Source organism: Saccopteryx bilineata, chromosome 1 (assembly GCF_036850765.1).
Source record: "Saccopteryx bilineata isolate mSacBil1 chromosome 1, mSacBil1_pri_phased_curated, whole genome shotgun sequence".
Classification (NCBI taxonomy): Eukaryota; Metazoa; Chordata; class Mammalia; order Chiroptera; family Emballonuridae; genus Saccopteryx; species Saccopteryx bilineata.
Window position 1 is genome coordinate 216,011,631 of NC_089490.1, and position 24,208 is coordinate 216,035,838.

At 40.2% G+C, this 24,208-nt stretch overlaps 1 protein-coding gene across 2 annotated transcripts in view; it reads right to left on the reverse strand.

Moving 5' to 3' along the window:
• The window catches only part of LYST (lysosomal trafficking regulator), a 281,303-nt gene that overhangs the window by 189,986 nt on the left and 67,109 nt on the right, over positions 1–24,208 (reverse strand). For both annotated transcript variants that reach the window (XM_066235524.1, XM_066235534.1), the window contains exons 10-14: positions 18,301–18,410; positions 15,721–16,147; positions 6,098–6,242; positions 5,040–5,213; positions 748–908 (exon numbers count right to left, since the gene is read on the reverse strand). In XM_066235524.1, the coding sequence (XP_066091621.1) occupies positions 748–908; positions 5,040–5,213; positions 6,098–6,242; positions 15,721–16,147; positions 18,301–18,410 (1,017 nt within the window). The remainder of the gene's footprint in view (positions 1–747; positions 909–5,039; positions 5,214–6,097; positions 6,243–15,720; positions 16,148–18,300; positions 18,411–24,208) is intronic.

Genomic DNA, 24,208 nt, shown 5'->3' on the forward strand with positions numbered 1-24,208 from the left:
CCTCTCTGTCTCTCTCTTCCCCTCCCGCAGCCCAGGCTCCATTGGAGCAAAGATGGCCCTGGCCGCTGGGGATGGCTCCTTGGCCTCTGCCCCAGGCACTAGAGTGGCTCTGGTAGCAGCGGAGCGACGCCCTGGAGGGGCAGAGCCGTCGCCCCTGGTGGGCGTGCCAGGTGGATCCCGGTTGGGCGCATGCGGGGGTCTGTCTGACTCTCTCTCCCTGTTTCCAGCTTCAGAAAAATACAATAAATAAATAAATAGTGAATTATTATTTTTATTGCTTCCATCCATCCATTTATTTAATAATCAGTCTGAATGCTACTTACTATGTATTAGGTTTAATGATGTATTTTTTAAATCATGTATTTCCTTTTTTTCATAAACTTAGTTATTTTTATAGACTACATTGAAATAATAAGTAAAAGACACAACCATTCTAAGTTTACCTGTCATAATACTGTATTTTCCAGGATTGTAAAATAAAGTTGATTTAATATAAACTTCTTTGGGGGGGGGGGGGTGGAGGTAGGAAGTATACCACTGCATTAAATGTAGATATCAATGATAAGAAACATCTAGATTATAAAAATGTTAAAATATTTTAAAAGTCATCTTGAAATCTAGGAAATCCAGTACTTATTAAGCACAATTAAAGAAACAGGAATTAATATTTTATCCAGGATAATTTATTTAGTTTAAGACTTATTAACTGAAAGAAAAATCTGGAAATGCTTTGAAGGGAAAACATACCATTGAACAGAAGCAAATTTCCCAAGTCCCATTTTCCAGGCAGCTGCAAACACTCTTCTGGGGATGACAAGCAATGGCCGATCATGCAAAACGTTTTATTGCTATCAGATGACAAACTTGTTTTTCTTGGAAGCATAAAATCCAAAGTAACATCAGGTTTCCTACATTAAAACCAAGTGAAATCAAGTACTTCAGTGAGGACTAGTACTAAGCATTTTTAAACTATGAGTGTTTGATAATGGAAGATTTTTGGACAATTTTCTTGGTCCAGTATCAAAGAGTTAGTGATGGGGTGAAAGAGAACTGATTCTGTTTTGTCGTGCTGAGGTGCTGGCTGTCCACATGTCCCAGAATCTGGGGAGAACAGATGCCTGCAGACCCTGCGCCAGGCCCTGGAGTGACCTGACATTTGCTGCAAGTTTTCTTTGCTATTTGACTTCTGCATATGCACCTTCCTGGTCTTCAGACACAACCACCCTAATTTTACCAAGAAATGTCCCATTGTGGTAAACAATGTCTAAAATCTCAGGTCCCCTATGGGTCTTCAAAGACAATTCAGAAAAAAAATACCACTTCAGGTTTTGCTTCGAAGCCACTGAAATACTGGTGCTTTCTTGCATTTTGTTTTTTTTCAATGCTAAGTCATTACAGTGATTTTGATTAGTCTCTTGTTTTTTACAGGAATCCTTATAGGAAAAGGTAAACTAAGGCTTTCTCATAGAGAAACATGATGGGAGGACTTCATCATCTACTTGAACCTACAGAGTGTCTGGCTCTACCCCTATTTTAGGAATGTTTTAAATTCTATATAAAGATAAAATGAAGTAATTTATAAAGGCAAAATGTGTGACTAAGATAAAGACTTTGAATAAGCTAATCTGGTTAGCTCTTAATAAGAAAGTCTACTTAGTATATATTTATGTAAAAACTTTCCTCTATGGCTTTGTGTTTCATATTTAATGTAAATTTCACTATTTTATAGGAGAATTTTTAAATAGGCAAGATAACTTCTTTTTTAAATTAAAGCTTAAATGACACACAACATTAGAGGTAACTTCCATTACATGCATTCCATGCATCTCTTTCTTGAACCAAAAATGGCTCATGACTGAAACATACTGACACCTGGAGGCACTATGACAATATAAAATAGTTTTTAAGGGTAAAGAAACCTTATTGCACAGCATGATCAGTGCAAGATGAATTCAACAAGTATTCAGTATCTACTATGTACTGTATATTCCTACCACATGTGTGGTGTACATTAAATAAAATGAATAGAAAATATTATTAAGCTGTTTCTCAGTGTCAATATGATTATTAAAATGGCCTCTTAAAATGCATTATTTGTAGAAATTATTCTATTAGTTTTTTGGGTTTTTTTAAGATGAAAGGAGGGGAGATAAGGAGACAGACTCCCACATGTGCCCTGACCAGGAACCACCTGGCAACCCCTACCTGGCGCCAATACTCCAGTTCCAAGCTATTTTCTAAGCCTGTGTGTTGTGGGAGCTATCCTCAGTGCCCAGGGCCACACTCGAACCAATTGAGTCACTGGCTGTAGGAGAAGAAGAGGGAGAGAAGGGGGAGGAGGAGAGGGGAGAAGCACATGGTTGCTTTTCATGTGTGCCTTAGCTGGGAATTGAACCCAAGAAGTCCATATGTTGAGCCAATACTCTATCCACTGAACCACTGGCCAGGGCCTCTATTAGTTTTGAAAGTTATAAAGATAGGCCCTTGCCAGTTGGATCAGTGGTAGAGTATTGATCTGGTATGTGGATATCCTGGGTTTGATACCAGGTCAGGGCACATAGGAGAAACACCCATCTACACTGTTCACAAAAGTTAGGGGATATTTTGTCACTTCATATTCATTTTGAAATATCCCCTAATTTTTGTGAGCAGTATACTTCTCCAATCTTCCTTCCCTTCTCTCTCTCTCTCTCTCTCTCTCTCTCTCTCTCTTCCCCGCTTGCAGCCATGGCTCAATTGGAGTGAGTTGGCCCTGGGTGCTTAAGATGGCTCCATGGCTTCTACCTCAGGTGCTAAAAGAGCTTGGTTGCAGAGCAACACAGCAACGCCCCTGATGGGCAGAGCATTGCCCCCTAGTGGGCTTGCTGGGTGGATCCCAGTCAGGGCTCACGAGGGAGTCTGTCTCTATTCCCCTCCTCTCACTGAAAAAAAATTAAGTGATAAAGATAGTATCAAATTTCAATCAATGGAATAATATATTTGCCCTTGGTCACTTGCTCACTGCTCTATTAACAGAGAAATTAACTTGTATCAAATGGCAAAACATTCCTTAACAGTCATGTAGAAAGAAATAAGTTGGTGGGTAAAACATAGGGGCATGTGACTCAAGTGACTGTGCCATTAACTTCAGAAATGCCCTCAATGAACACCTAACGCTCACTCTACACATCTAATAATTAGTTCATGATTCCTACACCTGTCAGCTGGCCTGACTCAGAAAAAGGCTGGAGGGGCAGTAAAAACTAGAGTTTAAATGTGTTGGCACTATCTAGGGTCATGGCACCTTATTGGTGCCATGACTTTGGGCCAGTACTTTTCCCACTCTGGGTCTCAGGTGCCACACATGTAAAACAGAACAGTATACCTCCTTCACAGGGTTGATAGGAGGACTAAAGGAGGTCCCCAGGCACACGCTGAGAGTTCAGAATGAGGAGGAGAGTTTTCAAAAAAAAGAGTCTCTCTACTAACAGCTCTGTCCCCAGCTCTATCCCACCTACTGCAAGGTTCTGGAAACAAATTTTCTGGTTGGCTGCCAGCTGCCATTCAGGCTTAAGCAGTTGTGAAGACTGAGAAATTATCAGAAAATAATTTATTTAGCATATGGAAATTAAGCTTCAATAATGTGTTTTATGTATTAATAAACAAAAACAAAGCCATTGGTTTTATTTCCACAGCCTGTTCCCAACTGTGGCCGACAGCGGGACTGGCTATATACTACAGGCATCACGAGCCCTTTCTCCAGCCTTCCTCTCATGCTGCAGCCTCTCCCCTAGATTCTGGATGCCCTTCCTCTGCCTGAACGCTTGGCCTCCCCCCAGCTCATGGTGCTCCATCTCCTCTCCCAGTGTCAGCTTGAATACTCTGTTCCAGGAGACACCTTCCCTGAATCACCTCTCTGAAGTGGCAGACTTGGCATTTTCTGTCCAGGACCTGTTTGTTACCTTCTTGGTATTTGCCACAATTTGTATGTATTCATTTAACTGTGTTTGCTGTTGTCTGTCTTCTCATTAGACTGTGAGGTAAAAAAGGCACAGGACATGGCTGACCCGTTTACCACTGCCCCCAGTCTAACACAGCACATGCTACACACACACACACACACACACACACACACACACACACACAGAGTAATTCCTCAAAAAATATGTGTGGATAAACAAATGAATGGATGAAAAGAGGTTAATTTGTGCAAAGGGTGTATTATTTATTTCTATGGTCTAATCTATTTGGAGGTATTTTTGAGAGAATTGGGAGACAATAAAAAGTTCTGCAACACAACAGGTATGCGATGCTTTATGGTCCACTGATTAAATCCAGGCTCCCCATCATGGCATTCAGGTAGCTTTGCCATGCCCACTCATTTTCCCTTCTGGTTTCCAATTCTGTATCCTCTTTCATGGTATTTCATTCAATAAAAACACTTCCCAACTCTTACAAACACTAATATCTTGTAGCTTTCTCAAGGTTACATTTTACATTAAGATATTCCAGAAAATATTTCTTTCTAATTAACTTGATTCATAATTTTCCTGGTCAGTAAAAATCCTGTAGTACTTACTACACCTGAATCTGTCACCTGGTAAATTTCTAGGGCCCTGTCTTAATCTATGACCTGATACATTGGCTTATATTTTTCTTTAGTCATTCTAATTTCCTTTGAATCCCTGATTTTAATTTAGGTATTATCTTTATTAGTCACTTAACTTAAACAATTCTTCTGAATTAATTTTATATTATATGGGCTTGAAGGACCAAATTATAGTTCCTTGATCTAATATATATTCCATATACAGGTACATGTTTAAGTGTCCAATTTCTGTACTGCTCCCCTGAACCCAAATATTAATTTTCAATAACTACTAAGGGAAATTAATTTTGTATGGAAATGATAAATAGCAAAATATCAAACTCTGACCAGGTTCCTATGTTAATATATAATAAATTTTATCTATAGTTTTCTGCAATCTGTTTTAAAAGCTGTAACAGAATAACCTTAAAATTGTAACTGAGGGTAAGTGTTCACTGAAAATGTTTCATACCTCTGTCCAGAGACCCACATGGAGATTTCCCCATGAATATTCTTTTTCCCCTGGGACTGCTGTAAGTAGGTGAGAACTAAATGTTGCCATTTACTTGAGAGAAAAACATTTTCCTGCGATTCCGCCTGAGCTAGTAAAACAGCTTTTGTATCATCATTTGAATCCACACACACACTACATAGGGAAAGAAGAGGTGTAGGTTGAAAACATGGAATTTCAGATCTCAGTATTCAACACATGTATTACAATTAAAACTGTAGATATATGAGATTAAAAAATCAGTTCTATTTTTAAACTAATTAAAAAGTCAGTAGGTCTTTATTTTATATCATAATCTGATTTTATTATATTTTTACCTCAATTCCTGAACTAAAATAGATTAAGCTCATTTGCTAGTGTTAATAGTTTAGGCATTAATTTTCAGAATTCAATTTTCAAAAATAATGTTATCATTACTATTTATAGACATTGACCTTTTAGATATTACAATGTAATATTCAGTTCAAAAAAAAGAATATGTATTATACATAAATGCCTAAATGCCAGAATGTATTAGAGGTCTAATCTACTTTGAGGAACGGCTGAGCAAATTAGGATGTAATATATATATATATATTTACAGTACCTAGAAACTTTTATAACCTTCACAAAGCATCTATCCCTAAATAACATATTGTTCATTTAGTTTTTTTATAAAAACAGTCTCATACTATTCATACTCAATACAAATAAAAGACATATCTAAACTAGATAACAAGGTAAAAGGGACAAGATAGTAACCCCTTAAGCTTATTATATAAAAGCTATTAAATATATAATCTTCATGGAAAATCACTGTCTGATATTAACAAGATAATTTACTTTGGAGTTTAATTATAGGTTTTTAGATAGAATATGTTTGTTGCAAATGTGGTATTAATAACTGTTAGAATGTATCTCCTTTTTAATAAGATTTTTGTTTTGCTGTAATGACCTTTATTAGCAGATTTCACACTTATGTCTCTAACACAAACTATTTAAACACATGATCTACACATAGGTTTGAGAATAATCAATACCGAAAGATGAACGTGCTGGTGTGGGGATCGGCCCACACTTGGATCATCAACGCTTTGGATCCCAATGAAATCATGTGAATACAGCCTTCTTCTACAAGCCTTTCACCAGGATTTATGTACTCTGCACCTTCTGGCCTGTTGCTCTCTATGATAAAAAGATGTTAGAATGATCAGTAAAGCAGCTGATAAAAATTGAGTGGAAAAGTGAATTTAAAAGAATATAAAGTGCCCTGGCCAGTTGGCTCAGTGGTAGAGCGTCGGCCTGGCATGCAGGAGTCCTGGGTTCAATTTCCGGCCAAGGCACAAAGGAGAAGCGCCCATCTGCTTTCCCCCCCACCTCCCTCCTCTCTGTCTCTCTCTTCCCCTCCCACAGCCAAGGCTCCACTGGAGCAAAGTTTCCCCGGGCGCTGAGGATGGCTCTGTGGCCTCTGCCTCAGGCACTAGAATGGCTCCGATTACGGCAGAACGACGCCTCAAGATGGGCAGAGCATCGCCCCCTGGTGGGCGTGCCGGGTGGATCCGGTCGCGCGCATGCGGGAGTCTGTCTGACTGCCTCCCCGTTTCCAGCTTCGGAAAAATGAAAATAAATAAATAAATAAAATAAAATAAAATAAAAAAAAGAAAAATACAAAAAAATAAAATAAAAGAATATAAAGCATGGCTTGATCATTTGTAGCAAATTATTCAGAATGTCTCAACCTAGCCTGTCCCAAGCAATAGTATTTTCAAAGTTTACATGTTAATTAACTCCAAAAAAAGCACTAGGAATGAAAACAGTAATCAAGCACATTAAAAGTTGTTAACTGTTTTAAAATATATAACTAAGGGCTAACTACAGGAATAAACAGACGAACTGTGATGTCAATGCAGTGAACTCTTAACATCTGTGCCATGATTCTTTTGTGTGTGTGTGTGTGTGACAGAGAGAGAGAGAGAGAGAGAGAGAGAGGGAGAGACAGGGACAGACAGACAGGAAGGGAGAGGAATGAGAAGTATCAATTCTTTGTTGTGGCACCTTAGTTGTTCATTGATTGCTTTCTCATATGTGCCTTGACCTAGGGGCTACAGCAGAGTGAGTGACCCCTTGCTCAAGCAAGTAACCTTGGGCTCAAGCTGGTGAGCTTTGCTCAAATCAGATGAGCCTGCACTCAAGCATGTGACCTCGGGGTTTCGGACCTGGGTCCTCTATGATCCAGTCCGACACTCTATCCACTACGCCACTGCCTGGTCAGGCTGTGCCATGATTCTTTTATCGATTGGATTGGGCCTCTCTGGCACCATAAACCTCAGCCCAATGAGGATATACCATCATCACAGGCCCCATACTACCAAAATCATCCTATAATCATTATGACAACACAATTTTTAAAAAGTTGATCATATTAAAATTCCTTTAGAGAAAATGTGTTTGAATATATTCCCTGATATTGCTTCTTGGCCTTTTGGCTAAGATCAGATATAATATGTGATCTTTGAATGCAACTGCTTGTGTTTCTGAAACTAAACATTTTCTCTAAGGCAAACTGAGGTAAATGCTCTATGCTTTGGGCTGTCTGGTTTTTCATCTTGACTTATCTTCCTCACCACTTAATAGCTAGAATTGCCTCAACAGGTATGATGAGCTAAATTCCTCAAGCCACCATCTATCTACATATGACCATGGTGCATGACTTTATGTAAAGCTATGTTAATTAGAATGTACAAAGGCTCATACTATTAGAGAAGATGAATACTACCAGTTATTAGATTGCAGATATAGTTGTTATTTTTCAACAGGCATAACCACCACCAATTTTTAAGAATATTTCCCCTGGCAATGAAAATAGTCTTAAAAAAGAGTTAACTTCGTCAATTATTTTGAAGACTAGTACCCAAGAAATAAGATGTACAAACTCATATCTGATGTGATATTTTAAAGTTTCCATATCAAATCTGAACTTATACAGATTAAAGACTAGAACAAAAATTGGTGTGGACCATGAATTGTAGAGTAGGAATGTTACAAATATATCTTGATTTAATTTTCACAACAATCTAATGAGGTAAACATTACCCCCATTTTGAGGGTGGCAGACTGAGGTGCTCAGTGGCACACAGCTGGTGTAGTGGCAAAAGAGGTGTTATCACTGTAATAATTCTCTCTTCACCATTTTAATGTCACTGTTTTAAAATATTCTTTTAAAATGCTTATGTACAATTATCTTTCTAAAATGTGTTCTAATATATTTTTATAATAAAAATTTTTCCAATACCACTTTTCTCAGATTCTGTGCATATTCATTCACTTTATAAGAGACTGTATATATTATAATCATCCCCACTGAAAATATGCAAAAGTACTACAAAAGGTCTCCATCACCTACCAGCTAGAGAAAGCGGTCTTGCTGCTGAGCTTCACCTGGAAATGTAGACAGTCTGAGCGCTCACCTCACTGAAGTGTGGTGAACATAACTGTGCATAGAGAGCTGAGCAGAGTGAGCACATTCAATGCACCTCAGATAGCATCACCATCAATAACATCACACGTGCATTTTTCAAAGCCATAATTCTTAGCTGGCAACATTCAATTCACTAAAAAATGTTGTAACTACCTGAAACATTATATATTTTTGGATAAGATTTTTCTATTTAACCCATAAAAGTACATAAGTATGCTATGCTAATTAACATGGAAATGTGTCTGGACTTGGAGTTCCAACTGTGACAATCAGGAGAAATCACCCACCCTTCAGTCTTGACAGTGTCATTAAAGGCTTTTCTTCCAAATGCAGAGGCTGCAGTGGGGGAGCTCCTTCAAACAGACATAACCCCTACACGTCTGCCTCATCTAGCCACCAAGTCCCTTCCATGGGTGTGAGCGCTAAGAATCAGCAAGCCCGCTTTACTTCCACCACTACCAGTGCTCTTAACAAATGGCTTCTTGCTACTCTAGTCATGTGAGGATCAATGTGCCGCTTCCTACCAGCACAACAGCAATCCTATCTGTTACAGAAAGGACTGGAATCAAACCTCTTTTGCCAGACCTGAAGATGGCAGCGGAGTAGGCAGATGTACAGACTCCCAGCTCTCACCACCAAACTGGAATACAAATCAACTTAGGAAAAATCAGCATGGAAAACCAACTCTGGACTACAAGAACAGCTCTCAAAAACCAAGGAGCAAAGAAGAAGCCACAACAAAACTGGTAGGGAGTGCCTGAATCTCCCCTGCTTACAGGAACAGAGGGAAGGGTGAGGCTGAGAGCTCAGAGGGGCTCTCACTCTAGGGAAAAGAGCAGAAAATACTGCTCAAAGCCACTTGCCTGGCAACCAGGGAGCAATGTGTGTTAAAAGGACTGGCTCATCTTCCAAGTGGAAAGGGGAGAGAGAGTGACAGACGGTGAGGAGCAGAGGAATGCAGGAGACAACCTCAAAAAGCTGACTCATCCAGTACTAGAGGCAGCCATAGCTGGGGGAGGGACTGATCCTTTCACAAAACAGAACTGAATTGCTTCCAGATCACAGATCTCCACATCTCTCCAGCTTCAATCAGTGCAACAACACAAAGCTGAAAACAAGATCTGGGGAGGAGGGGCAGTAACTCAGGTCTCTGTGGAGATCTGAGATACACCTCCCCCTACTGAAGCTGAGAAAACACCCTGCCCCCAGAGAGATTAGTTGGTGGTAGAGGCCTTCAGAGCCTCAGGTTACACCCATCACATTCCTGGATACAGTTTCAAATAAGCCCCCTGCTGAGATCAGTAAACAAGACTATCACCTGTTAAGAAAAACAAACTAATCAAGACTTCAAAGTGGCCTAAAACCGAAAGTGGATTACAAATAATAGCTGATGCCAACCCAAGAAGACCTAGAAATAACACAATTGAAAATTGAAGGCAGACAACACCAAGCCTAGACTCAACCAGCTCTACAAGCAAAACACCCAAACACAGACATAATGAGAAGACAAAGAAGTAAAATCCAAATGAAACCACAAGAGAAACCTTCAGGAGTTGAACTGAGTGATATGGAAATAACCAAACTTCCGGATGCGGAGTTCAAAATAATGATTGTAAGGATGCTTAGGGACCTTAGAACAACAATGGATGGTCATTACGAACACCTAAATAAAGAAATAGCAAGTATAAAAAAGGATATTTAAATATTAGAAAAGAATCAGTCGGAAATGACAAACACAATATCAGAAATGAAGACCACAATGGAAGGAATTAAAAACAGGATGGATAGAGCTGAGGATCGAATCAGTGAGTTGGAGATAACTTGAATGAAGGCAAGAAAGCAGAGAAGAAAAAAGAAAAGAGACTCAAAAAATTTGAGGAAACTCTTAAAGAGCTCTGTGACAACATGAAGAGAAGAAACATCCACATCATAGGGGTTCCTGAAGAAGAAGAGAAAGAACAAGGGATAGAGACTATGTTCAATCATATCATAGCGGAAAACTTCCGTAAATTAATGCAGGAGAAATTCTCACAAGTTCAAGAAGCACAGAGAACTCCATTAAAGAGAAACCCAAAGAAACCTACACCAAGACACATTAAATTAAAATACCAAAGCTAAGTGATAAAGAGAAAATATTAAAAGCTGCTAGAGAAAAAAAGACTATCACCTACAAAGGAGCCCCCATAAGGATAACATCAGACTTCTCAACAGAAACACTTGAGGCCAGAAGGGAATGGCAAGAAATATTCAAAGTAATGCAGAACAAGAATCTACAACCAAGACTACTTTATCCAGCAAGGCTATCATTTAAAATTGAAGGAGAAATAAAAAGCTTCCCAGACAAAAAAAACCTCAAGGAATTAATTACAACCAAACCAATGCTGCAGGAAATGTTAAGGGGTATAGTGTAAACAGATCAAAGTGGGAAAAGAACATAGCAAAAGAGGAATACACCTTTAAAGAATAAAATGGCAATAAACAACTATATATCAATAATAACCTAAAATGTAAATGGATTAAATGATCCAATTAAGAGACATAGGGTAGCTGCATGGATAAGAAAACAGGACCTGTACATATGCTGTCTACAAGAGACACACCTTAAAACAAAAGATGCACATAGACTGAAGGTAAAGGGATGGAAAAAAATATTTCATGCAAATGGAAATGAAAAACAAGCTCAGGTAGCAATACTTATATCAGACAAATTGGACTTTAAAACAAAGGATATAGTAAGAGATAAAGAAGGCCACTACATAATGATAAAGGGAGCAATCCAACAGGAAGATATAACTATTATAAATATCTACACATCTAATATAGGAGCACTGAAATATATAAAGCAGACTTTGAAGGATATAAAGAGCGAGATCAACAGCAATACTATAATAGTAGGGGATTTTAATACCCCACTAACATCACTAGATAGATCCTTAAGAAAGAAAATTAACAAAGAAACAGCAGACTTAAAGGACACAATAGATCAACTGGATTTAATAGATATCTTCAGAACCTTTCACCCTAAAGCAGCAGAATATACATTCTTTTCAAGTGCTCATGGTTCATTCTCTGGGATAGATCACATGTTAGGGCACAAAAGTGGTCTCAACAAATTTAAGAAGATTGAAATCATATCAAATACTTTCTCTGATCAAAATGGCATGAAACTAGAAATGAACCACAACAGAAAAGCTCAAAAATTCTCAAACACATGGAAACTAAATAGCAGGTTGTTAAATGATGAATGGATTAAGAATGAGATCAAAGAAGAAATAAAAAAATTCCTAGAAATGAATGACAATGAGCATACAACAATCAAAATTTACAGGACACAGCAAAAGCAGTACTGAGAAGGAAGTTCATAGCACTACAGGCACAGCACACTTTAAGAAACTAGAAAAAGCTCAAATAAACAGCTTAACCCTGCATCTAAAAGAACTAGAAAAAGAACAGCAAGTAAAGCCCAATAGTAGTAGAAGGAAGGAAATAATAAAGATCAGAGCAGAAATAAATGACATAGAGGCTAAAGAAACAATACAGAGAATCAATGAAACTAGGAGCTGGTTCTTTGAAAAGGTAAACAAGATCGATGAAACTTTAACTAGACTCACCAAGAAAAAAAGAGAGAAGACTCAAATAAATAAATTTAGAAATAAGAGTGGAGAAATAACAACTGACACAGCAGAAATACAAAATATTGTAAGAAAATACTATGAAGAACTGTATGCCAAAAAACTAGACAACCTAGATGAAATAGAAAATTCCTTGAAACATACAATCTTCCAAAAAGCAATCTGGAAGAATCAGAAAACCTGAACAGACCAATTACACCAAATGAGATCAAAACAGTTATCAAAAAATTCCCAAAAAAGAAAAGTCCTGGGCCTGTTGGCTTCACAAGTGAATTCTACCAAATATTCAAAGAACTGACTCCTATCCTTCTCAAGCTATTTCAAAAAATTCAAGAGGAAGGAAGATTTCAAGCTTCTTTTATGAGGCGAGCATAATACTGATTCCAAAACCAGACAAAGACAACACAAAGAAAAAAAATTATAGGCCAATATCCCTGATGAACATTGATGCTAAAATCCTCAGCAAAGTATTAGCAAACTGGATCCAACAATATATGGAAAAAATCATACACCATGATCAAGTGGGATTTATTCTGGGGAGGCAAGGCTAGTACAATATCCACAAATCAATCAATGTGATTCATCATGTAAACAAAAGGAAGGAGAAAAACCACATGATAATTTCAATAGATGCGGAAAAAGCATTTGATAAAATCCAGCATCCGTTCATGATCAAAACTCTCAGCAAAGTGGGAATACGGGGAACATACCTCAACATAATAAAAGCCATCTATGACAAACCCACAGCCAACATCATACTCAATGGGCAAAAATTAAAAGCAATTCCCTTAAGATCAGGAACAAGGCAGGGGTGCCCCCTTTTACCACTCTTATTCAACACAGTCCTGGAAGTCCTAGCCACAGCAATCAGACAAGAAGAAGAAATAAAAGGCATTCAAATTGGAAAAGAAGAAGTAAAACTATCATTATTGTAGATGATATGATATTGTATATAGAAAACCCTAAAGTCTCAGTCAAAAAACTACTGGACCTGATAAATGAATTCAGCAAAGTGGCAGGATATAAAATTAATACTCAGAAATCAGAGGCATTTTTATACGCCAACAATGAACAGTCAGAAAGAGAAATTAAGGAAACAATCCCCTTCACTATTACAACCAAAAAAATAAAGTACCTAGGAGTAAATTTAACAAAGGAGACTAAAGACTTGTACTCGGAAAATTATAAAACATTGATAAGCCTGACCAGGCCGTGGTGCAGTGGATAGAGCATCAGACTAGGATGTGGAGAACCCAGGTTTGAGACCCCGAGCTTGCCAGCTTGAGCGTGGGCTCATCTAGTTTGAGCAAAAAAAATTCACCAGCTTGGACCCAAGGTCGCTGGCTCAAGCAAGGGGTTACTCGGTCTGCTGAAGGCCCATGGTCAAGGCACATATGAGAAAACAATCAATGAACAACTAAGGTGTCGCACTGCGCAACGAAAAACTAATGATTGATGCTTCTCATCTCTCTGTTCCTGTCTGTCTGTCCCTGTCTATCTCTCACTCTGACTCTCTCTCTCTGTCTCTGTAAAAAAAAAATAAATAAAAGTAAATAAAGTTTTAAAACATTGATAAAAGAAATCAAGGAAGATACAAACAAGTGGAAGCATATACCCTGCTCATGGTTAGGAAGAATAAACATCATTAAAATGTCTATATTACCCAAAGCAATCTATAAATTCAATGCAATACCGATTAAAATACCAATGACATACTTCAAAGATATAGACCACATATTCCAAAAATTTATATGGAACCAAAAAAGAACACGAATAGCCTCAGCAATCTTAAAAAAGAAGAATAAAGTGGGAGGTATCACACTTCCTGATATCAAGTTATACTACAAAGGCATTGTATTCAAAACAGCCTGGTACTGGCATAAGAACAGGCATATAGATCAATGGAACAGAACAGAGAACCCAGAAATAAACCCACAGCTCTATGGACAACTGATATTTGACAAAGGAGGTAAGGAAATACAATGGAGTCAAGACAGCCTCTTTAATAAATGGTGTTGGGAAAATTGGACAGCTACCTGAAAAAAAATCAAACTAGACCACCAACTTACACCATTCATAAAAATAAACTCAAAATGGATAAAAGACTTAAACGTAAGCCATGAAACCATAAGCATCTTAGAAGAAAACATAGGCAGTAAGCACTCCGACATCTCTCGGAGCAATATATTTGCTGATTTATCTCCATGGGCAAGTGAAATAAAAGACAGGATAAACAAATGGGACTATATCAAACTAAAAAGCTTCTGCACAGCTAAAGACAACAAGAACAGAATAAAAAGACATATTTGACAATACATCAGATAAGGGGTTAATAACCAAAATTTATAAAGAACTTGTAAATCTCAACACCAGGAAGACAAACAATCCAATCAAAAAATGGGAAAAAGAAATGAATAGACACTTCTCCAAAGAGGACATACAGATGGCTAATAGGCAGATGAAAAAATGCTCAACATCATTAATCATTAGAGAAATGCAAATTAAAACCGCAATGAGGTATCACCTCACACTAGTCAGAATGGCACTCATCAACAAAACAACACAGAATAAGTGCTGGCGAGGATGTGGAGAAAAGGGATCCCTCCTGCACTGCTGGTGGGAATGCAGACTGGTGCAGCCTCTATGGAAAACAGTATGGAGATTCCTCAAAAAATTGAAAATCGAACTGCCTTTTGACCCAGCTATCCCACTTTTAGGAATATACCCCAAGAACACCATAGAACGGCTCCAAAAGGAGAAATGCACCCCCACGTTTGTGGCAGCATTGTTCACAATAACGAAGATCTGGAAACAGCCCAAGTCTCCCTTAGACTGAGTGGATTAAAAAGCTTTGGTATATATATACTATGCAATACTACTCAGCCATAAGAAATGATGACATCGGATCATTTACAATAACATGGATGGACCTTGACAACATTATACGGAGTGAAATAAGTAAATCAGAAAAAAAACTAAGATGAATCCATACATAGAATGGACATAAAAATGAGACTCAGAGTCATGAACAAGAACGTGATGGCAACAGGGGCGGGGGGTTGGGGGAGGGGGGATGGGGTGAAGAAGGAGAGAGGGGTTGGGGAGGGGAGGGGCACAAAGAAAACCAGATAGAAGGTGACAGAAGACAATTTAACTTTGCGGGAGGGGTATACAGCACAATCAAATGTCAAAATAATCTAGAGATATTTTCTCTCAACATATGTACCCTGATTTATCAATGTCACTGCATTAAATTTAATAATAATAAAAAAAAAGAGCCGCCCTGATCTAGTAATATGGCCAGGAAAGAGTAGGAAATGAGGCTGGCGAGCTCCACAGCAGCTGCGTGTGTGCTGTGAGTCCCCCCATCCACACACATGGAAAAATACAGAGGAAATGGAGTTTTCACAGCTGTCTGACAACTGGCTTTGGTAAATCAGGACCTGCCATAAGCATTTAAGGTGAAGAACAAGTTAAGAGTAAGAACATTGCTCTATTTTTACTGGTCAACCAAAATTGCCATTGAGTGTAACAAATAATGCTGTCGTCATACCTATTCCATCAATACTACTATCCCTTAAAATTAATGATTTCTCTCTTTTTCTGATCTTTTGTTTTTCTGTGGAACTCTCAACTTCATGGACACGCTCCACGTTAAACCACAGTGAAACACTGAAGCCTTCTGAAAGGTGCGGCCAGCAGTTCTGTCCCAGCAGGGGCAAGTGGATGGGGGCGACATGCCACGAGGAGAGCAGCTGTTGGGGAATGCTGTTGTTGCTGCCAGCCTCCTTCCTGTGCCAGGAAACGCGTGCTCTTCGCAAGAAGCCCAGGGCCTTGCTGTTGAGGGTCCCAGGACACTTTTGTGATGCAACACCATTGCTTACATTTGGAGTGTGCAGCAAAGGGAAGGTTAGATACTGTAAAGGGCTCAAAGTCACATCACTTCCAACAATTTTCAAAATACCCAGGAGAAGAATTTCCTAGAGAAAAAGAAAAAAATAAAACTGTACAACCATGTCACCAGGTACATAATGATCTTTAAATTCAGGTTAGAAATGAACATACAAACATACCCATACACACCTCAGCATTCCTACTTAAATACCTCCTACCTACCATGTCATTCATTTTCATTTTCTGTATAATTAAGATAAAATATGAGAGACTTCATTCTTAAAATGTGTAACCTTGTGTGGTTAATTTGTTTAAGACTTAGATGCTTTTGTGGTACAAATCTAAAATTTATGAGTTGGCCTTAAGTATGAGAAATTAAATACAATAATTATACCAGGAATCACTACTACCAACGATTTGCTTTTCTCAGATATATATTTTTTAAATGTTAGCCCTGGCCGGTTGGCTCAGCGGTAGAGCGTCGGCCTGGCCCTGGCGTGTGGGGGACCCGGGTTCGATTCCCGGCCAGGGCACATAGGAGAAGCGCCCATTTGCTTCTCCACCCCCCCCTTCCTCTCTGTCTCTCTCTTCCCTTCCCACAGCCGAGGCTCCATTGGAGCAAAGATGGCCTGGGCGCTGGGGATGGCTCCTTGGCCTCTGCCCCAGGCACTGGAGTGGCTCTGGTTGCGGCAGAGCGACGCCCCTCCGGGGCAGAGCATTGCCCCCTGGTGGTCAGAACGTCGCCCCTAGTGGGCATGCCGGGTGGATCCCGGTGGGGCGCATGCGGGAGTCTGTCTGACTGTCTCTCCCCATTTCCAGCTTCAGAAAAATACAAAAAAAAAATGTTTTACAACAAGGGAGAAGAGGAGGAAATATAGTGTATATTTTCTTTTCTTTTTTTTTTTTACAGAGACAGAGAGAGAGTCAGAGAGAGGGATAGATAGGGATACACAAGACAGGAATGGAGAGAGATGAGAAGTATCAATCATTAGTTTTTCACTGCGACACCTTAGTTGTTCATTGATTGCTTTTTCTCATATGTGCCTTGACCGTCGGGCTCCAGCAGACTGAGTAACCCCTTGCTCAAGCCAGCAACCTTGGGCCCAAGCTGGTGAGCTTTTTGCTCAAACCAGATGAGGCCGCGCTCAAGCTGGGCACCTTGGGGTCTCGAACCTGGGTCTTCCGCATCCCAGTCCGATGCTCTATCCACTGCGCCACCACCTGGTCAGGCTTCTCAAATACTTTTAAATGAAAAATTGTGCCAGAGACCTTACAAAATCTCCAGATTTCTCAGTGATATTTATAGCATAACTGACTTTATAAAGTTGATTGCTCAATTACTTCCCAGTTTATTTTACATGCCTTTTCCATAATCAAATAAAATTTTTTCATTTCTGTTTGTTATTTTAGGTTTTATTTGTAAGTTTTCAGTTAAACTGAAATGTAGAATGTATAGAAAAGAGCAGAGAGGAAATAAGCATTTAGTCAAAGGGAAAAGCAATGACAAAAGAGATAAGGAAGAAAACAGAAATCAACCTTAAGTTCAATTAAGTGCAATGACCTACTCATGCACAAAATAGCAACTAATGTTAATTATGATGAGAAATGCACTCAGAAAAGTAACAGACACTCATAAACAGTCAGTTCTCAATGGTCTGCAGGAGTGGTTCTGAAGATGCCATTCACAGAGCTCCCATAGGGCCCGCAGGCTGTGGGCTGGTTGAATGGGCAGGGCTCAGGAGCATCATTCTTGCTTAAAAGAAAGTAGCACCAAGGTTTTCTGTTTCATTTCCTTCTATTCAAGATTTCACTGTAAAAAATGGATTCTTCAGAAAAGAAACAGTCTAAAAGTCACTGACCTACACCAATGGAACGGATCAATGACAGGAGACAACGGAAGAGTGGATAATAATTTTCTAAAAACAAGATAATTCTCAAAATGGTTATAATTACTCATAAGTTCTCTTTGGTAATTAAAATTATTTAGCATTTCTTAAGCACAAAAATAACTGGGATGGGGTAGTATAAAGAGACTATGATCCCACTGAGATGTCTGACTAGCCAAAACAGAAGTGAAATGGTTACAGTATGTGCAAATAATAAAATAATTGGGAACTTCCCAAATAATAACACAGTTGACTGTATAACAATTACCACATCAAAAGAGAGAGCTTAGTGATTTTCAAATACTTTTTAAAATTAAATATCAGTGAAAAAATTTAAATCATAGCATATTTACTGTACAAGGAGATTTCTCCAGAAATATTCTCAAAAGAAGGGTTAGGTCTTCTGAACATGTTCTTGAACTCATCAAAGATACCAACAGATCCACCAATACTCTCTGGCATGCTAAATTAAAGAAAGATAGAGGGAAAAATTAGAGTCAAATACACAGTTAATTAAAGAAACAGAATAAGAAATTTCACTGAAAAAGATCAAATACAACTGTCACATTTTAAATGGAATATAAACCTAAAAATCTGAAAATTTGCTGAACCAGCTAACTGATCAAAAATGCAAACCAGCTAACTGATCAAAAAAAAACACAACAAAATTACTTTTCTTAATGATTGGTCAGCTGCAAGTCAAGTAATGGTATTACTTAAAGAAGAATAAAAAGGTGAAGGGTTATTAAGCAGAACAAACAAACAAAAAACTCATATACACAGACTACAGTATGGTGATTTTTAGAGGGAAAGGATGGTGGGGGGAAATAGAAGAGTTGGTAAAGGGGAGATAAGTGGTGATGCAGAGACTTGACTTGGGGTAGAGAACACACAATACAATATATAAACAATGTATTACAGAATTGTACATCTGACACCTATATAATTTTATTAACCAATGTCATCCCAATAAATTCAACTAAAATTTAATTATTAATTTTAAAAAGAAGCATAAATCAATATAGTATTTGTTGACACTGTTAGGTACCATACAATGGTTTTTTCTTCTTGAAAATTTCAAATTATAAATTTCACTAAGTATATAATTAGACAAATAAAAGTAGAAATATTGAAGATTATGAAAACACTTAAATATCACAATTAGTTTGAACATTTTTATAGGATTTATTCTATCATTGGTTGTACACAAATTCATAGAACTTTTAGTAGCTAATATCAGTAGCACACATTACAGTGTTCAAAGTTTACTTGCATGCATTATCTCAGTTGGTCCTCACCCTACACAGGAAGGCCTACACATTCAATACTATCAATATATCCCAATTTGTGACATGACAAAAAGAAGCATACTGAGAAGCCTGAGGACAAAAGCTGTGCTGAAGCCACATATTTACCAGAAGCAGTAAACCAGTAGGCACATCTGGAAGGAAACTTGCAAGAAGACTAAAATAACAGGTACTTTAACCTGTAATTAACATGACTCCCTTAAAGGTTTGAGAGTAATAAAGAAATACAATCAAAGTAAAGTATATGTACTTAGATTTTGTTTCTCAGTTCAAACTACACACACACACACACACACACACAGAGTACTTGCCTTTGTCTACCACTGGAAAGTCACTAAACTAAAAATACAAAATTACAAAAGGGCCTGACCAGGTGGTGGCGCAGTGGATGGAGTGTCGGACTGGGATGCGGAAGGACCCAGGTTCGAGACCCCAAGGTCGCCAGCTTGAGCGCGGGCTCATTTGGCTTGAGCAAAAAGCTCACCAGCTTGGACCCAAGGTCGCTGGCTCCAGCAAGGGGTTACTTGGTCTGTTGAAGGCCTGCGGTCAAGGCACATATGAGAAAGCAATCAACGAACAACTAAGAAGTTGCAATGCGCAACAAAAAACTAATGATTGATGCTTCTCATCTCTCTGTTCCTGTCTATCTCTGCCTATGTAAAAAAAAAAAAAAATTACAAAAGGAAGAAACTCGTAACAACAAGAAAAAATGTGGGGGAAGGCAGGGGGCACTGGGAGGACATCATGTGAGAGATTGAAAAAGATTGCTGGAAAATAAAAGAGTAGATAAAAGAGAAAGCTGCAGCCTAGATTCTCCTTGAGTTACCCAAGGGGTTCAGGGGAGTAAAGAGCCTATCTAAAATCTGGAGAAGAAAGAATGGGGCTGAAACAACACAGGGATTACTAAAAGATGTCTAAGGCACTGGCCGGTTGGCTCAGTGGTGGAGCGTCGGCATGGTGTGCAGGGGTCCTGGGTTCGATTCCCGGCCAGGGCACACAGGAGAGGCGCCCATCTGCTTCTCCATCCCTCCCCCACTCCTTCCTCTCTGCCTCTCTCTTTCTCTCCCGCAGCCGGGGCTCCATTGGAGCAGGGATGGCCCGGGCTCTGGGGATGGCTCCTTGGCCTCTGCCCCAGGTGCTAGAGTGGCTCTAGTAGCGACGGAGTGACACCCCCGAGGGGCAGAGCGTCGCCCCCTGGTGGGCGTGCCGGGTAGGTCCCGGTCGGGCGCATGCAGGAGTCTGTCTGACTGTCTCTCCCTGTTTCCAGCTTCAGAAAAATACAAAAAAAAACCCCCAAAAAAACAGATGTCTATGAACATCCTCTCCTTGATTCTGAATATGGAGCACAGATTTCTCAGCTTTACCTTTATGCCCCAAACCTGATAACTCTTCTCTACAGAAACTGAATGAGACCCTGGCCTGTTGGCTCAGTGGACAGAGTGTTGGCCTGGTGTATGGATGTCCTGGATTCAATCCCCAGTGAGGGCACACAGGGAAGCAACCATCTGCTTCTCTCCCCTTCTACCTCCCCCTTCTCTGTCTTCCTCTCCCACAGCCAGTGGTTCGTTAGGGGATAGCTCAGTTGGTCTGAGTGCCTCGAACTCAGGCACTAAAAATAGCTGGATTGATTCTAGCATTGGGCCCAGATGGGTTGCCAGGTAGATCCTGTTCAGGGTGCAATGTGAGTGTCTATTTCCCTTCTTCTCACTTAAAAAGAAAAAAAAAGAAAAGAAAGAAACTGAGTGATGTCATGCAAAAGCTGGGATGTTGGCATCAGGACTACCAGGAATAACAGTACAATATGGCCAAGTTGCTTATGAAATATCCAGAATGGGTGAATCTATAACAGGAAATAGACTGGTGATTGCCAAGGGCAGGGGGATGCCTACGGGGGAGGTCTATGGGGAAATAGGGAGTGACTGCTAAAAGATTATGGGGTTCTTCTGGAGTGATGAAGCACTTCAGCATTGACTGTGATGATAGCACAACAGGGAATACACTAACAAACACTGACTGTATGCTCTGAATGGGTGAACTGTACATGAGTATAGCTCAAAAAAACTGTTATTAAAATATAAAGGAGAAACTAAGAGGACTCTTCAACCAAGGAACACTGAAGAAGCCACACCGAGACTGGTAGGAAAAGCGGAAACGCAGAGAGGGCTGCCCAGCTCCCTGGAGCGAACGGCAGCAGGGAGAGACTTGTGTGGCGGGAAGTGAGTTTAGCAGAGGGGAAAGGGTCCTGAGCCCCAGGAACAAAGCCCTAGCCTGCATGTAGACCCAGAGCTCAGAAGAGGCGTACGGACAGTATTTGGCTGGAAACAAGTCAGGATACTGTTTTTGAAAAAGAGTCTGATTTCTCAGATCCAGGATCCTTCTTAAAGGGACCACACAGAACATTTCTCTCACAACCACTCACCCGGGGCTCCTGGGGACGGGGTTGGGAGAGAGAAGAGGACCAGAGTAGCAGGAAGAGAATGTAACCTAGGAGGCACAGGGAGAAATATTTTGGGAGATAGCCACCCTAACCCCTGGGACGAGTCACTGCCCAAAACTGAAGTGAGTATTTCCCCCAGAAACAGCAATACCAGCAAAGGGAAGCAGGAGGGCAGCCAAACAAGCTCCCCCTCGGCACTCAGAGCAGAGTCGCATAGAAGGGGGGAGCTTTTGGGTCTACAGTAGTGAGTCTTAGGGTCCGAGCTACAACGCCCCCACCCACGTGGCTGAGGGTGCACCGAAAGGCAGGTGGCAGTGGAAGACAAAAGCGCGGTTCTGCTGGCAGGGGCGGAAACCAGCTGGCCACCACTGGGCTCAGGTGTGAGCTCAATCTTGCCCGGCTGGGGAGAAGGGGGCGTGCAAAAGTGGTCAAGCTCAGCTGCCAGCAGCCTGTAATCTAGCCTGCGGGAGAAGGGCGGGAACCCCGGAAAGGGTGGAGACCAGCCCCTGAGCAAGGGCAGAGAAGCACAGCCTTTCCCTGCCCATGCAACCCAGGCTTGCGGTCTGACTTGGTAGCCGGCTCCTCCCGTGGGGGTGGAGCCAAAAGCCCAGAAGAGGCGGAGTTCTGCTACTGAGCTGAGCTTGGGCACGCAGTCCTGACTGGCGGTAGAGCCAAGGCTAGCAGCCCTTCCTTGAGTGGGCTCCTCCTGCAAGGACAGGGCGAAAGCCCGGAAACAGGCGGAGATCCGCAGCTGAGCAAAGGTGCTCACCACTGGCCTCAGGACCGAGCATAACGTCACACACGGGGGTGGGGCAAAGGCCAAGGCCACCAATGCTTGTGCACCTGAACACGTGATCACAGCCACTCCTGTGAAGAGAAAATGCGGAGGCAGAGATATACAACACAAATAAACCAAGAGAAATCCCCAGAAAAGAGCCTAAGTGAATCAGATATAACCAAATTACCAGATGTGGAGTTTAAAATAATGATTGTTAGGATGCTCAAAGATATTAGAACAACCATAGATGGCCATTATGAAAACCTAAATAAAGAGATAACAAATATAAAACAGGACATTGAAATAATAAAAAAGAATCAGTCAGAAATGACAAATACAATATCTGAAATAAAGAATACAATGGAAGGAATTAAAAGCAGGATGGATGAAGCAGAGAATCGAATCAGTGAGTTAGAGGACACAATAAATAAAGGCACGGAAGCAGAGCAGAAAAAAGAAAAGAGACTCAAAAAGTCTGAGGAAACTCTAAGAGAGCTCTGTGACAACATGAAGAGAAATAACATCCGCATCATAGGGGTTCCTGAAGAAGAAGAGAAAGAACAAGGGATAGAGACTGTTCAAACAAATCATAGCGGAAAACTTCCCTCAATTAAGGCAGGAAAACATTTCACATGTTCAGGAAGCACAGAGAACTCCATTAAGGAGAAACCCAAAGAAACCAACACCAAGACACATCATAATTAAAATACCAAAGCTAAATGATAAAGAGAAAATATTAAAAGCTGCTAGAGAAAAAAAGACTATCACCTACAAAGGAGCCCCCATAAGGATGACTTCTGACTTCTCAACAGAAACACTTGAGGCCAGAAGGGAATGGCAAGAAATATTCAAAGTAATGCAGAACAAGAACCTACAACCAAGACTATTTTATCCAGCAAGGCTATCATTTAAAATTGAAGGAGAAATAAAAAGGTTTACAGACAAAAAAAAAACCTCAAGGAATTCACTGCAACCAAACCAAGGCTGCAAGAAATGCTAAGGGACCTGTTGTAAACAGATCAAAAGAAAAAAAAGAATATAGCAAAAGAGGAATACAGTTTCAAAGAAAAAAAAATGGCAATAAACAATTACATATCAGTAATAACCTTAAATGTTAATGGATTAAATGATCCAATCAAGAGACATAGGGTAGCTGCGTGGATAAGAAAACAGGACCCATATATATGCTGTCTACAAGAGACACACCTTAAATCAAAAGATGCACACAGACTGAAGATAAAAGGATGGAAAAAAATATTTCACGCAATGGAAATGAAAAAAAAGCTGGGGTAGCAATACTTATATTAGACAAAATGGACTTTAAAACAAAGACCATAGTTAAAGATAAAGAAGGTCACTACATAATGATAAACGGAGCAATCCACAAGGAAGATATAACCATTATAAATATCTACACACCTTGGCCTGGCTGATTGGCTCAGTGGTAGAGCGTCGGCCTGGCGTGCAGAAGTCCCGGGTTCGATTCCCGGCCAGGGCACACAGGAGAGGCGCCCATCTGCTTCTCCACCCCTCCCCCACTCCTTACTCTCTGTCTCTCTCTTCCCCTCCTGCAGCCGAGGCTCCATTGGAGCAAAGATGGCCTGGGCGCTGGGGATGGCTCCTTGGCCTCTGCCCCAGGTGCTGGAGTGGCTCTGGTCGCGGCAGAGTGACGCCCCAGAGGGGCAGAGCATTGCCCCCTGGTGGGCATAGTGTCGCCCCCCGGTGGGCATGCCAGGTGG